Source organism: Manis pentadactyla, chromosome 1 (genome assembly GCF_030020395.1).
Source record: "Manis pentadactyla isolate mManPen7 chromosome 1, mManPen7.hap1, whole genome shotgun sequence".
Taxonomy (NCBI): domain Eukaryota; kingdom Metazoa; phylum Chordata; class Mammalia; order Pholidota; family Manidae; genus Manis; species Manis pentadactyla.
This window is the reverse complement of record NC_080019.1, coordinates 182220028-182235295: the sequence shown is the minus strand read 5'-3', so window position 1 is coordinate 182235295 and position 15268 is coordinate 182220028. Positions and strand designations below refer to the sequence as shown.

Sequence of the window (15268 nt, the reverse complement as noted above, 5' to 3'; positions counted from 1 at the left end):
GCAAGTGCTAGGCTGGGATTTGGACCTTATCTGAGGATTAAAAGGAAAATAAAATACCCTATTTTGCCACTGTTATGTATCCCAAGATGTCAGCTGATTCTCCCAGTAACGGAACCTGGAACACATTTGAGTTAAGCTTTGCATGTCTTGAATGCAATGAGACCGTGAGGCAGGGGCACAGAAAACTGGTAAATTCACTCTTTCATTCAACACATATTTGTTTGAGCACTAATTGAAGGTAATTAAAGACACAACCATTTAAACAACAAAAACCCAGATCTGCCCCTGAAGGCAAAAAGAGACCTTGAAAATGAATGTCACAAGAGTATCGCTGTCCAGTGTCTACAAACTGGCGGGTGATCATGAAGCTAGTTTCTAAAGCAGTAAAAGACTGTGACTAGAATCTTTAGGAGTTGGAAGATCCATTTGCAAATTCTGCTCTTTACCTAATAAATAAAATAATTACCACTTATTGGGTCCTCACTATGGGCCAGAATATACTATACAGCCTGGAATGGTACCTTCTTATCCTTTCAAAATACCCCACATTAAAGGTAAGAAAAGTGAGGTTCCAGGTCACACACTCAATAGCAAGGCTGGCATTTCAAACCAAGTCTGATGTGTCTATGCCCTGAGTTTCTTGGCCCCTGTAAATATGCTCCTTCGAGGAAGTCCACTGATTCTTCTTCAGCCCAGTCACCTCATCTTTAAAATTCGATTGTTGGATTCTAACCTTGCCAAGGTTCCCTCAGCTCTGAGTTTCTATGCATACAAATAATAAAGCGTCCTCTTCCTAATGTCTAGACATAAAGAACTTGCACATTGCCTTATACATAGTAGGCTTTCCAAGAAATGGGGAAATAACTAAGCAGTTCATTCTCTTAAAAAGTTCCTAAGTCCTTTGGTAGTCTTCAAGATAGTTAACTGATGATAAGTTCATTACTTTGGATAAATCCTGACAATGTAATGATGATGAATCTCAATTTATACTAACTAGATAATCATTTGCAATATATTATATAATTATTTTGGCAGAACATCCTCATCCTAATTATGTTTCTCACAGGCTGATATTAAAATCTATTTATATTTCCTGAGAGCACAGAGTTAGTTTTGGTTATAAGGAGCGATTCATAGACACATGAGTATGTTATTGAATATACATAAAAATTAATTGACCTCTATGGAAGACCAATGATTTACTGAAGGGGTCTGCAATTTGTCCATCTTCTTAGTGTACAGGATGCCCACTTGAGGATTTTCGAAAACCCCCAACTATAGATTTGTAAAAGGACTTAGAATTGTTTCAATGTTAATAGGGAGGTAATAAAAATCACATATATGCTTCATAAATTCTATAATGCTTAATTCCAGCTACCTCAAAACTTTGTAATAAGCAATAAGAGAAATTATCCTTGCAATAGAAGTGGAGGTAATTTAGAAGGAATCATGTAAAGAATTTGAAGACGTGTATATCAAAGCATGTCTTAAGCCTCTAGCAGGATCAGTGAACTTCAGCTTTATTCAAAATTTAGGGACTGTTTATGCCCCTCAATATGTCTTTTTCCAGAGGAAAGATCCATAGCTTCTATCAGACTCCCTAAAGAAGCCTGAAGACTGAAGTAGGTTAAAAATCACTTTGCTATGTTAACCACACCTGCTTCTTCAATCCTTCATCAATGCAAGATTTTACCAAAAGGGTCTCTCCATCCTTCTTTCCCCATGGCTGTCAGCCAAATCCTTTCTGTCATAAGGGTGATCCTGTAAGATGTACATTTCATCATTTATTCAGCTAATATGTATTGAATGTTTTCTATGTGCTAAAAACTGTGCAAGATTAAAAGAGAATAGAATAGTGGGAAAAACTCTTGAGGTACTGGATGAAGTCATATAATAGAAGACCTAGTGATTTGTTCTTTGCTGCATCTGTAACATAGGAATATCATAGTGTATACCTCACATTGTTTTGAGAAGTTAAATGTGACTTAAGCCCACTACAAGGGCATGAAATAATCCACATGTTGGATTATCGTCCTCAATATTATTGGTATTGTGTCAAGGCAAAACTAGAAGAGTGGTGCAGCCTTCGCAGTTCCACCTCCATCACTGCACCACCTCCTGCGTTATACTGCAGCAGGGATTCCCCAAGCTCCTCTCAACCTGCCTGACCAAGTCTCCCTATTTTATGAAGACACTGCCTGGTGTCATTCAGTCTCCATGTCAGACTTCATGCATCACGTTGTCCTCCTTTTCCTTCCTCCAGCCAGTTTCTTTTCCTGTCCCTGTCTTGTTGGCTAAAAATACCATCCAATTGCTCAAGCCAGAAACCTAGGAATGCACTTGACTCTCTCTCACCTTTCCTATTCGATAGTTGCCAAATATTGTAGATTCTGCCTCCTGAATATGTTTTTGTGTTCAACCTCCTTTTTGCCATCTCTCTTATCATCTTCCTCCTATAGGACAATTGACCTCTCTGCCACAAGCCCCCACACCCCTTTTTCTCCACCCAGCCTCTAGGTAACCTCAAAAACTGTTCATTCTAAATAAAATATCTGACCTTATCCTTCCCATATTTGGAATTCCGGAGTGCCTTCCCTGTGGCCCCCACATTGCCTTAAGTATACAGGACACTTCTACCAGGCCATGCCAAACCCTCCCCACCTTGTGCCCACTGCCATTATAACATCTGGCCACCAAAATAGCTATTACACAATTTTAGCAAAAAAAAAATGTAGTTTTTTTTTAACCAACTGTCCTTTCTTGATGAAAGGTGACTCCATCAAGGAGATTAACAGTCTTCCCAAATGTCACTGAAAGGATTTAAAATTAGGATCTAACTAATTTTAATATCCAAAGAGATGTCATAATAGAAGAACCATGTAGATTCGACTTCCTGACAGAAGGAGGAAGAGTGAGTGAGGGTCCTCACAGTACCTGCACCATCATCCAAGACACAACATTTGACAGCTGAGTCCTCTCACAGGGCAGGAGGCTCCCTCAAAACTAGATGGACAACCTTGCAAGCTCTCTTGGGTTGATGGGTTTGTTAATTAAGGTAAAGCTTCAACTCCTGTGGCTCTTTTGATCTCACCAAATAATCGTATGCTTTTATCTGGATTCCCAAAGTCCAGAGGACTTTGGGCAAATTACTGACTTTCCTGCTATGCATACCTCTTACTATCAATTAATAAGTTAATATAGCACAAAGACGCCAGGATTGAACATACCAGGGTTCAAATATGATAACTATGTTCTAACCTTCAAATCCATAAATTAAGGGTAATCCTTTCTCCCCAGTGGCATGTAAAGAACCTAAGTACATCAGTGGATATGTGGCACTCAGCAAACAATAACTATGGTTGCTGTTATTACAGTCTAAAAATATGAGTTTGGTTAATATGTATCAGTGGTTCTCAGTTCTGGCTATATAGAAGTATCAGCTGGAGAGCTTTCAACAGATACCAATGCCTATAACATACCCCAGACCAAAAAATTAGAATATTTAGGGATAAGGTATAGGCCTTGGTATTTCTTAATTTAAATTCTTTGGAGATTATAATGCACTGACAAACACTGATATAAATAATTATTTTCTGAGCCTGATAGTTATCAGATTAATTGACAATGTAAAGTCATCCACAGCCCAGACTCATGATGACTTTGCTAGGCTATGGAGACCAGCAGGACCACCATTTAATGCCTGCTTGCCCATCTCTCCCTCAAAAGTTACCCTCAGGCAAATCTGAGGTATAGTTTTTATTACCAACATTATGAAAGAAGCTTATTGCAAACAAGATCACAAGGTACTCAATATATTCTCTGCTAACTTTCCAGCTTCCAAATCTGTTCAATACTTTGCTGTTAAACTTTCCTTCCACTGTATTCTTTCTTACACATCATCTTTCCACCAATTTTCCCTGGAGGTTACAGAGAGTTTATTCTTTAGTCTCATGTAATCCTTTAAAAGCTCTGCTCTCTCCTATCTGCCAGGTTGTCTAGTTCATCCTGCCAGGGGAAGTCTTATTTTCCCCTGCTCTGTTTTCAGCAGCCTGTGCTCCTTAAATAGCATAATCTCTTCTGTTGTGCACCTGGGTGATACAATCTGGCTCTTCTAGTAGGATTACCTTCTGAAGCTAAACTAAACCCCCTTAGCTTCCACTCTGTTTATTAATATCTATTAGTATCAGCTTGCCTACTCTGACCACACCGCTGGAGAGAGAAGCTCATGAAGAAAATAAGGCAGAAAGATACTCCCAAATGGTACAGCTATTCTATTCTTCAGGGCTTTGTGGAATATCTTTTGCCTTTGTTTGATTTCACCTGGAGGCAGGAGGAAAGAGGCCTGGGTTTGTAAATGGCATAGCACCATCTTCCTGTGGAAGGAAAAGCCCTAGACTCTGTGGGGAGCTTGTGTCCGTGTACATGCACTTGGTTACTGTGTGTTTGTGAATGGAGAGGCACAGAGAAATTGAGAATGTTTTCAACTTCAAACAAGTCATTTTTCCTTTTGATACATGCACTTAATATTAATACACATGCCATAGTCAGGGACGGATGAGCAAATGAAATGTTTTGGTTTACGATTGCAACTGTAGCAGATTATCAGAAATGCGGTGGCTTAAAACAGTACAAATGTATTCTCGGACACTTCTGGAGGTCAGAAGTCTCAATGAAGTCAGGTATTGACAGGGCTGCATTCCTTCTGAAGGCTTCATGAGGGAATCCCATCCCTTGCCTTTTCCAGCTTCTACAGGCTGTCCACATTCCTTGGCTTGTGGCCCATCACATTGCCTTTTTTCTTTCTGCTTCCATTTCCACATCACCTTCTCTGCTTTCTGCCCCTTCTGCTTTCATCTTTTAAGGAATCTTGTGGCCCACCTGGATAACCCAGAGTAATCTCCCCATAAATTAAGATCATTAGCTTAGCTACACCTGCAAAGTTCCTTTTTCCATGTAAAGTAACATATTAATAGAGTCTGGAGATTAGGATGTGGATGTTTGTAGGAGGCCATTATTGAGCCAACTCCATAAGAAGATGAGTATTTTCTTACATGTGAGGGTTTTCTGGGATCCAGTGCTATCTTCCATACATTCCACTGTTACTTTTGTAGATATAAGTTATAGTCATTCAGCGACACATGTGTTTTTTCTTATGACAATAAAGAATGATCTAAAAACCTGCTCATACCTAGCTTGTTCTACTGGTGACCAACACTAAACCTTGTGTTGTCAAAGGAGCATCCTGCTCAGAGGGTAAGTGGAGGCAGCCTAAAGTATAGCAGTTGGCAGGGGAGAAGGAGCTCAAACCTTCTTAACATTGCTGCTCTGAGACTAGATATCATTCATCTGGTTTCCTGGAGATGATTCCTACGCTAAAATAACTTATTTCAATCTTGAAGTAAAACCATTATTTTAGCCACATTGCATGTCACATGCTTGAAGTTGTTCACTTGAAATTATTGACTAGAAACCATGTCTGATGGTTTAAAATGTATCCTGATTTTGAGAATGCTTTAAAAAGCGCAGTATACTTCAGGTGAGTCAACATAAACTTCTAAGTTGCCTATTTTTCAATGGAAAGAAGCAATAGTAAAAACTGTTATAAATATTACAAGAATACATCAAAATTGCTTAGGAGCACTCTGTGTTGCTTTAAGATTCTGCTGTGATGATAGAATTATGCCAGTTATTGGTGACAGATGGTTTGCCCTTAGCTGTGGATGCTGAGAATTTGTGGAGAATCTTTTGTTGCTGTCTCTCTAGTACTGCATTGCCTTCTGGAAAGTGATCAGGTTGAAATATGGTGTGAGCTGCTTAAATACCAGCAGATGTTCTTGAAAGACATTTGCTCTCCAGGTATCTTAGGGCAGCTCTACCACCAACCACAGGGATCTTGGTCACCTTCATCTAGACCTGAATGAGGGCTTTCAAGACACTGAAATATGGTCTTTGTGCTGCTCAGGCTGTATGTGGTGACTTCACCCATCTAAATCCAAGAGACAGTCATTGCCAAGAACAACAGAGCTAGGCCAAGAAGAGTCAAGGCTGCTGTGAGCAAGGTCATGGGAGTCCTGTTGGAATAACTACAGAATGCAGCTGGGCCAAGGTGGGGCCACCATTGGTAATGAGCAATAATCATGTTCCAGAGCATACTGGTAACAGTGAGACCATTAGAATTGTCTTTTCAAGGGTTACCTGCCAGTGAGTTTTCTCCTGCCTTCTGAAGATTCATTTTAACTACAAAAAAAAAAAAGAAAAGAAAACAGTAATTCTTTTCTAGCCACTGAAACAACAGAATAATCAGGTGACACTTCCATAATCACATCATACAAGAAAGGCCTTCAAATACAGAAAAAAGCCTTCCCCTCACTAGTTCAATGATTATGCTACATAGATAGAATGGGATGTCATAAGTATGCAGAGCATGCAGGACTTTTAGTCTTTGGGTACTGTTCTCTGTATTAGTCAGGTTTCTCCAAAGACATAGACACAACTGGAGAAATGTATGAAGAGATTTATTATGAGGAATTGGTTCACAGGACCCTGGAGGCTTAGAAGGCCCACAAGTCTGCCATCTGTAAGCTGGAGCCCCAGGAAAGCTATGGTGTAATTCCACGTCTGAAGGCCTGAGACAAAAGAGCCAGTGGTGAAGATCTCAGCCCATGGACAGAAGAAAACAAATGTCCCGGTTTAGGCAGTCAGCCCAGAAGCAAAAGGGAAGAATTCCTCCATCCTCTGCCTTTTTTTCTGTTCAGGCCCTCAGTGGATTGAATGATGCCCACACACTGGGGAGGGTCATCTGTCTTTTAAGTCACCAATTCAAAAGCTTATCTCATCAGAAACACTCTCAAAGATACACCCAGTAATAATGTTTAATCTGGGTTCCACTTGGCCCAACCAAGATGACAATAAAACTAACCATCAGAGTCTCTTTTGAGTTCTTATAATTGATTCTGCAGGTCCATAGGGTATGATTAACTACAAATGGTATTTTTGTTGGAGGCCTCTTTTGTTTCTCCAACCCAATCCAGCTATGTCAGATCTGAATAGTTCATCTCTCTTTATGGAACAAAATCATTCAGCTTCTCGCAACCATGTTATTTATCATGTGTTATATAGTTTTATTATACAAAGAATTGAAGCAGTACAGAAAAATACATTGGAAACAGTGATAAGTATTTTTTTAAAAGGAAAAGGAGTTGGACAAAAGTGGAAATGAGGTAAGAAAAATATGAAGCTGAATGATGCTAACACATATAGAATATATACTCTATGTTCCTATTTAGTTGCTAATGGAAGACCCACAATTTCAACCTTAAAACTCCCTAGCAACCAAAACAAAGTCATTAACAAGAGCATTTAAATACTTTGCCAGATTCATGAAACAGAAAAGCATACTTACTCAGAAGAAAAACAGCTTGTTCTGGCACTGATACCATGCTAGTCACCTGCCAGGGTGAGTGAGATCTCTGGGGGGTGACATATATCAGTATCTGAAATGGTATAATCTTTTCCTATACATATACAACAATAATATTATACAAAGCAGTGACAGTAGTGTAACTCCATTGGGTTCCTGTATAACTCCATCTGATTCCCACGTGTGTATGTGGGAGAGAGTCTTCCCACACATACTAACACAAAGCAATTCCTGAACACCAGCAGGGTGTCCAAGAGCTCAACTCAATTCTGAAGCCATCCTCCCAGAGGCAGCACCAGATACCCCAGGTTAAGGGCGCAGCCCTACGAGACTGCCCTCCACCTTCAACTCCTGACACTGGTTTGCAAGCCCCAGGCAGTTTTACCTGTGCTTCTGACCTACCAGCTACAGACTGAAGGTTCCCACAAACCCCCAGTTAGGTTCGATTGATTTGCTAGAGCGGCTCACAAAACTCAGGAAAACATGTTTACCAGTTTAATAAAGGACACCATGAGGGATACAAGTTAACAGCCAGATGAAGAGGGATATAGGGCAAATTTCCTAAAAAAAGGAGCTTCTGTCCTCGTGGAGCTTGACACCTGGCTTGGTGGCATGTGGAGGCAGTCTGGTTCCCCAGGCATAGAAGCTCTCTCCGACTGAGGAGCAGGATCCACCGAGCAGAGCAGAGCAGAGGGTGATCAGCTCTTCTCAGGGGTTTTCTTGGGGGCTTCATTGCACAGTCATGATTGACTGAGTTATTGGCCATTGGCTGATTCAGCCTCCAGCCTTGCCCTTGGGTGGGGTCCAAAAGTCTCTCATTAACATGACAAACACCCATTTCACCTTTAAGACTCTGCCGTGTTTTCAGGAACTGTGGATGAAGACTAAATATACCTGGAAATATATATTTGGTCATATGTATGACCAAATATATATTTCTTATGACTCACTATACTGCAGTATCTTTCCCACCTCCTTGGCTAAAATCAGCACACCACACCACCCAAGCACAAGAGGCCAGGAAATGCAGTTTCATTACATGCACTTTAAGTTGGGAGATTAGCAATGGCACCAATGACATCCACACTGAGTTCCAAAATCAAGAAAAGTAGTAGATACTCAATACATTCGCTATTATAGGTATATAATGTTATTGAAATTATATACAATACAATGTTGTTTTATTGTCTATCGACCTAAGTCAATGATATGATGTCAAAGGGCTGTTTAATAAGAATAATTCTGCTAGGAAACAACCATTATTAAAAGAATATATTAGAGGAAGCAATTCAGAGGTATGTGTCATCAATACACATTGTATTAACAGCCGCATTTAATTATTAGTGTGTGTGATGTGATGTGTTTGTGCCATTAAAATTGATTCAAATAGAACCAGAAACGGTTCCTAGCAGTACTGCCTTGCTAACATGTCTAGTACCATTGCCTAGACTAACAGCCCAGGTCAGCGCCCCCTGGCCAGGCCAGCAGAGAAGTACAGTATCAAAATTCAAAGAAGGTAGAGCTTCTTAGGAAAGTCAGCTTTGCAAAGAACCATTAGAAAACTCCGCATATCATGATTATACTTCTTATTTGAAAAACTGACATTTATCTTGATGTGACATTTTCTTAATCCCTTAATGTCTTTTAGTTGAAATACCAACATGCCGAGAGAAAACCATAGTGTGAATTCAATACTTTTATTTATAAAATATGCTACTACTAGACAAGTCTACATATCAGTTTTGCCAATTCAACACTTAATGAATTCTATTCTGAAGAACAACGATAAGTTCTAAAGCTAAAGCAACCCATAAAATATACATCTAAGCATGGAATTACTCAGAAGCCTAGTCAGTGGGGAAGGCAAAACCCTACCTCATTAATGGACAGCCCCACATATAAAATCTGTGGAGCATAAGCTATTTTTAAATTTGATCATCAGAATAATTACTTCGATGAAAGTCAAACACAAATATAATGAAAGAGCGTCGGATGGAGGTGAGTGGCCTGGGTCCCAGCCCCACATCCGCCGCTGATTCTTCTCAGGCTTCCGATGGGCTAAGTCTGTGTATTTCCAAAGCCCTTTCCTGTTCTCTACGTCACCATACAAATCTGCTGCTATAATTCTGTTTTTGATTCTTTGTCCTTATTTCTCTTTTGCAGATTCTGTTTGTGGGCATGATGACAGAGTACTATCACTACTTTTTTACAACCCTGGTAAGCAAAAAATCCAACAGGAAAACCAAAGGGATTTTCCCAGTAAAAGTTCAATAGGAAACCATCTCCACTTATTTCAGAATCAGCCCTACCAGTGCCAAAGGCAGGATATTGTCATGGGGATTTTTCTTACTTTCCTGAGAATCCTCTAAATCCAGAAATACTGAACACCAGTTTTCTTTCTTTTTTTTTTTAAATAGCATCAATGCATGTGCATCCAGAAAGAGATTAAAATGAAACTTTCATTAAATAGAAACTGTCAAAGTGCAAACTGTTCATAAAGAAGAGTCATCTACCTTTCCTATATACATTAGAAGGCACAGCGAAGTGTATCTCGGCATTCTTTGATCTGATATGATTTACCTGCCTGTGTCTAGTAGATAGCAGGGTTAGCCAGGGGTCACCTGTCAGGTGTTTTGAAGTCCATCAAGGAAAGGAGCTTGAGATATGCTTTGCACAGTGAACTTTTTTTGCCATAAGAAAAGTCATGGCTTAAAGCTTCAGAAATTCAAAAGAAACTATAATGCTTTACATTTTTAGAGATTATCAGACCAAAGGAAAACGATTTGGATCACTTAATACATCAAAATGATGTGATGACTCTCATTCAATCAGTTTCATGATCAGCCCCACACACCCCAACACAATGCAACGCCCCCCTCCCTGCCACACACACACACACACACACACACACACATTCCACTTTCTTACATGAGAAGGAAACACAGAACCAACTTCCACTTCTAATCTTTAAAAGTATGCCTATTACAGTCTGCCTAGATTCTGGAAAATTCAGTAAGAGTACCAGATAAAACTAGCAAGGTAGGCTGGGAAATCAAAGAATTTGGAACAAGGCCCAGGCAGCCGTCATACACACACTACTGATAGAAGTAGTGAATCGCATTCCTGACACAAGTGTCTCTGAGAGCATGAAGGGGCACAGAGGACACTGGGAGACAAATGCTCTGGGGCAGTTGTCAAGACCCTCCCTGCTCCTGAGTTTGGGACAAGGGAGTGGGAAGCAGGGCAGAAGTACAAGAACTAAAGTTTCCATGGCCTTCCCTTCCTGGCTGACATCTTGATTGGTTCCTCTGTTGGAGCAGTCAAGGGAAACCTTGGGAGCCGGAAAGTGTCTTACTCTGTTTGCAGTAAATACAATCCTTCCCCCATCACCAAAAACATCTGAATTTTACTCAAGGTGAGATGGCCATCAGCCTCAGAACATCCTATCTTCCCCATCCATACACAGCACTAAGGGCTGGTTTTATTGAAGTGCAGAAAGAATATGGACAATGGAAACGAAAAAGGCTGATCTTCAGTGAAGACCCTTGAGAGATGCCCTCGTGGCCCTCACTCCCTTGCTTTCCTCATCCTTCACTAACAAGGGCATGTTGACTATCAGACCTTGGATTTTCCGTGTTGTTTTGTTGTTAGATAAAAACCTCAATTTGGAAGCCAACCTAATTTTGCACATGTTTAATGTATTCATTTTTAGTACATGGCATTTCTGCACTGTTGAATCCATGAGGGATTCAATATACATCTTGGAAGTTTCTGTCTGACCTTCTGTAGCTTGAGTCACTTTCCTTCTATTCATTGGCTGTGCTAAAAGAATCATTCTTTATTGGGTCTTATTCTTCAATTTGCTTCTTTAAGCATTTTCCTTTGGTTTTACCTGCATTCTGCTATGCTTTGCTATTATATTCTTACCATTCTTGCCCATGAGTATTAATAAAACTTAAAGAAGAACAAAAATGAGTTACATAATGCAAAGGGAAAAAAAGATAACATTTTAAAAAGCAGTGCACTTTTTCTGATGCTGAGCTAAGGACACTGAGTATGCTCTTACAGTTAGTTCTACAGTCTTATTCAAAATTATCCTGGGAAGGGATAGCAATGTTACAGAAGAGTCATTCAAAAGGATAGATTTATATGCATCTTCTGCAAATACAAATCCTGGAGTGTTTCTGAAACTGCTTCTCTTGAGTAACCATTATCATAGCAGACAATGTGCAATCTTGTATTGTACTTTTATAAAATACTTACATTGTTAGGAAATTTATGAAAGTTTTTTTATTCCTGTTAAGTGTTATTTTGAAAGTTTCCTTTATTCTTAAATGTGGGGTATTTTTCATGACATATTTTGGAGTCTCACCTTTCTTTATAGGAAAAAAAGTTAAAATGATCAACTTTTAAATGTGAAGCAATATAAACTTCAGGTTTACGCTGAGTTTCATCCATAATGGAAAATACTGGAGTGGCTTAAACTGCTTTTCCTCAAACATTGTCTGAAAGGGAACAAATTCTACTGTTAAGATACTCACGTCCGGACAACCATGTACTCCAGTTTATTCTCTGAAGAGAACCCTTTCGTTCTTGCTTTGAGTTTGTGTCCAGTGAGTGTTCTTCTCACCCTTGTTGTGTGGGACATCTTTGAACCAGACAATTGTATTTTTTCCTGCTGAGAGTGATCTGTCTGACAAATTCAGGTGCAAGTTCCAAATTTTGCCTCCTCTGCAAGCCTTGGCACAACACGACGTGCTGGGGAAGGGTGGTGCTGCCCCTGAGAAGTGGGTCATTCTACGGCCGGTCACATCACCACTCAGAACCTCAGTTTCCTCATCTATAAAATAAAAGCATTGAGCCAAATGGACACAAAGATCCCTTCCAACTCCCCAAAGACAGTATCCTAGAAACAGAATTCTCTAGCTTCTCAGTATATCACATCCCATGCTCAAGGGCATACTAATTACTAGCAGCCAAATTCCTCTTCTGGGCTTATCCAAACTTTAACAGTATTGCAAAAACTGGATAAAAATGAAAACTGCATACTGCCATAGAGTTTCTGGGGAAGGTTGCAAATGGAAACAATGTGAAATGTTCTCTTATAGAAGTAAAAAGCGTGATGATGGTTGCCATTTTTGTTTTAATCTATTTGAGTCTTCTGCAATCATTAATTCTCTTTTGCATGAAGGGCAAGGAAAATGTTAACACTTTCTATTTTTATCATTTTTAACTGCACAGGACTTATTTGCTTTAGATCTGGAACTCTATAGGTACAGTGGCGTAAATATGACTGGGTTTCGGCTGCTTAATATAGACAACCCTCATGTATCATCCATCATTGAGAAGTGGTCCATGGAGAGATTGCAGGCCCCTCCCAGGCCCGAGACTGGCCTTTTGGATGGCATGATGACAGTGAGTAGTTTTAAAATAAAAGTATTTGGGATAATGTTTGAATTCCTTAGAGGCTAGGTGAAGAATCTCATATGCCTTCTATAGTGCAAGGAAAAAGTGTTATTAGCTGTGTCTTGTCTTATATGAGAGAAGACGAAGTAGACCTTTTAGGTATTTTGAAAGCCTGTGCATGGCTACTATCAAAAACTTCTATATCCAGTTTTCCGACTTGCTCCAGGTAAAAAAGTGAAGAAGAGTAGCCATGGCTGGCAGCTAAATGGAGACAAAGCAAAAACCAAGGCAAGGGCAAATGGAAAGTTTTACCCCTGGGAATGTGGCCTCAGGACGAAGGGAGGAAAAGCTGCTTATAACATGCATGCAGAACCAGTCTGCCTTCCTTGCTTCTACCACACCTCAGCAAGCAGAGGCACATGTGAAAAACTGGCAGATTTACATACACTCAGTGCGTTCCTGCTCTTTCTGTCCCGGCTATGTACGGCGCACCTTTGCAGACATTGACAGTGCTTCACCCCAGCCACATGTTGCTCTTGAAACAGATGCCAAGCCTGCCTCCTGACAAGCGAGAGGTATTCTGCTGAACAGATAAATTGCAAAGTGCCTCCTCAAAGAGCCTCTCACTAACATCATTTGTCTTTTGTTGTCAAATGCACCTACCCTTGTTCTATTTCACTAATGAAGCTCCCTGTATGATGAAGAAAATAGCAGGAAATTTTTTTTAAAAAGGCTTTCTGTGTAAGAACAGTGTCATCCAAGGGGAAAGATATTGGGAATGTGGGCAGGTAATAGCATCGTAAATTGGCAGAGTATTTCATTCTCTGTTCCTTCATGGAGAGAAGCACTCTTGCTGTTAAGATGCAATTTACCGATAACTGAAAGGTACCATCTCTCAGAGAAATGAACTTGGGATTTCTTTCCTTTTTCTACCTTTTCTTTATGAGGAATAAATGAATAGGAGAAATGAATGAATGACATGGTTCTGGGTGATTCCATTGTTCGAGGTCTCTGACTGTTTTTCAAACCTGAAATAACTCTTGGACTATACAAAAATCATCTAAGAGATAATAATGGAAAACATTTTGGTATAAATGAGCCTTGGGATGATTTGAAACATTGCTTTGAATAAGAGCAAGTAGAGACTATCCAGGGAAATGCTAGATTTCTGGAAGGGCAGGAGGCAAGCAAAGAGAGGGAGGAGAGGTGTGCTAATATGTTGGTTTTCCTCTTTTTCCTCTTGGATTTATAACTCCAGTGAGCTCAAATATGATTCAAAACCTTGTGCCCACCTACCCTGCCTCCCCACGAGGTTTCTATCACAGGATGAGATGTCAAATAATTGTTACCTGTTGCTTGGTATGTACCAGTAAAAAAGTTACAATTTGGAACTATGCCAACACCCATTGTGGATTCACCCCCAATATTAAATACTCGTCACAAGTATGGCTCACTCACTTTACCAAAATAAGCATCTTGTGTTCAGTTATACTGAGCTGACAGAACAGTTTGTGCACATTGACTGAGATGAGGAAAACCACTGAAGAGAGACAGAGCCGTGCCATCCCCACCACACCAGGCCAGGCATGGGGCTCCAAGGCCCTTCCAGACTGCTGGCCTGGGCAAGCGGCTCTCCCGCGGGCAGGGGGCACTGCAGAGCCAAGTGCTCAGGAATGGACGAGGTCCTGTTCTGCCTAGAGTTTGTCATTTCGCCTATGAGAAGGGTTTCTAAAGCTCTGTTAGTATTGTTACTAACAGAACAGAAGAGGGTGGCTCACCAGGGTGCTAAAAGTGGGCAGAGTAAGTATGTCAGGTAATGTCAATGCTAGTCCAAAAGAGTGGTAGAATGCAGCATCCACCAGAAGCTGGGTCCATAAACATGCAGATATAGTTTGTTTTCCAGTTTTATTGAATATCATTGACATCCTTCACTGCATAAATTTAAGGTGTACAGTATAATGGTTTGGCTTACCATACTATAAAATGATTACCACAATAAGGCTAATTAGCATCCCTCATCTCATTTAGATACAATAAAAAGAAAAATAATTTTAAATGGAGCTTTGAAATTGATCCCATGAAGCATAAAATTGGTGTTCATTTATCCAAAGACTCTGTTTTGTAGCTATTTCCTTTTTGTTTCTAGTAAAGGTGGCTAATTTGGGAAAGTAGAAACTGAGTCACAAGAATGTTAAAGGGCAAGTATAAGGGAATCCAGTGGACTAATTATTGATTCAAGAGAGCACACCCATGTCCCTAGCCCCAGGCCAGTGCTAACAAATCTTTGTTCTCAAGTGGCCTTGGTATTCAAACTCTTTCTTCTCCACCTTGTGGATAGAGAGCCCTGTGGTTTCCATTCCACTGGGTCTCCTATCTTGGATCCCCATGCCTCGTTACCATATTTTGCACCCACTGCCTAGAACCCTCCCTTATTGCAGTTTG

The 15268-nt window shown here is 40.1% G+C and overlaps 1 protein-coding gene across 8 annotated transcripts in view; it reads left to right on the top strand.

The window, feature by feature from the left end:
• GRIK1 (glutamate ionotropic receptor kainate type subunit 1) overlaps nt 1–15268 on the top strand; it is a 366591-nt gene that overhangs the window by 250699 nt on the left and 100624 nt on the right. For all 8 annotated transcript variants that reach the window (XM_036926325.2, XM_036926321.2, XM_036926328.2 and 5 more), the window contains 2 exons: nt 9584–9637; nt 12662–12835. In XM_036926325.2, coding sequence (XP_036782220.2) covers nt 9584–9637; nt 12662–12835 — 228 coding nt within the window. The remainder of the gene's footprint in view (nt 1–9583; nt 9638–12661; nt 12836–15268) is intronic.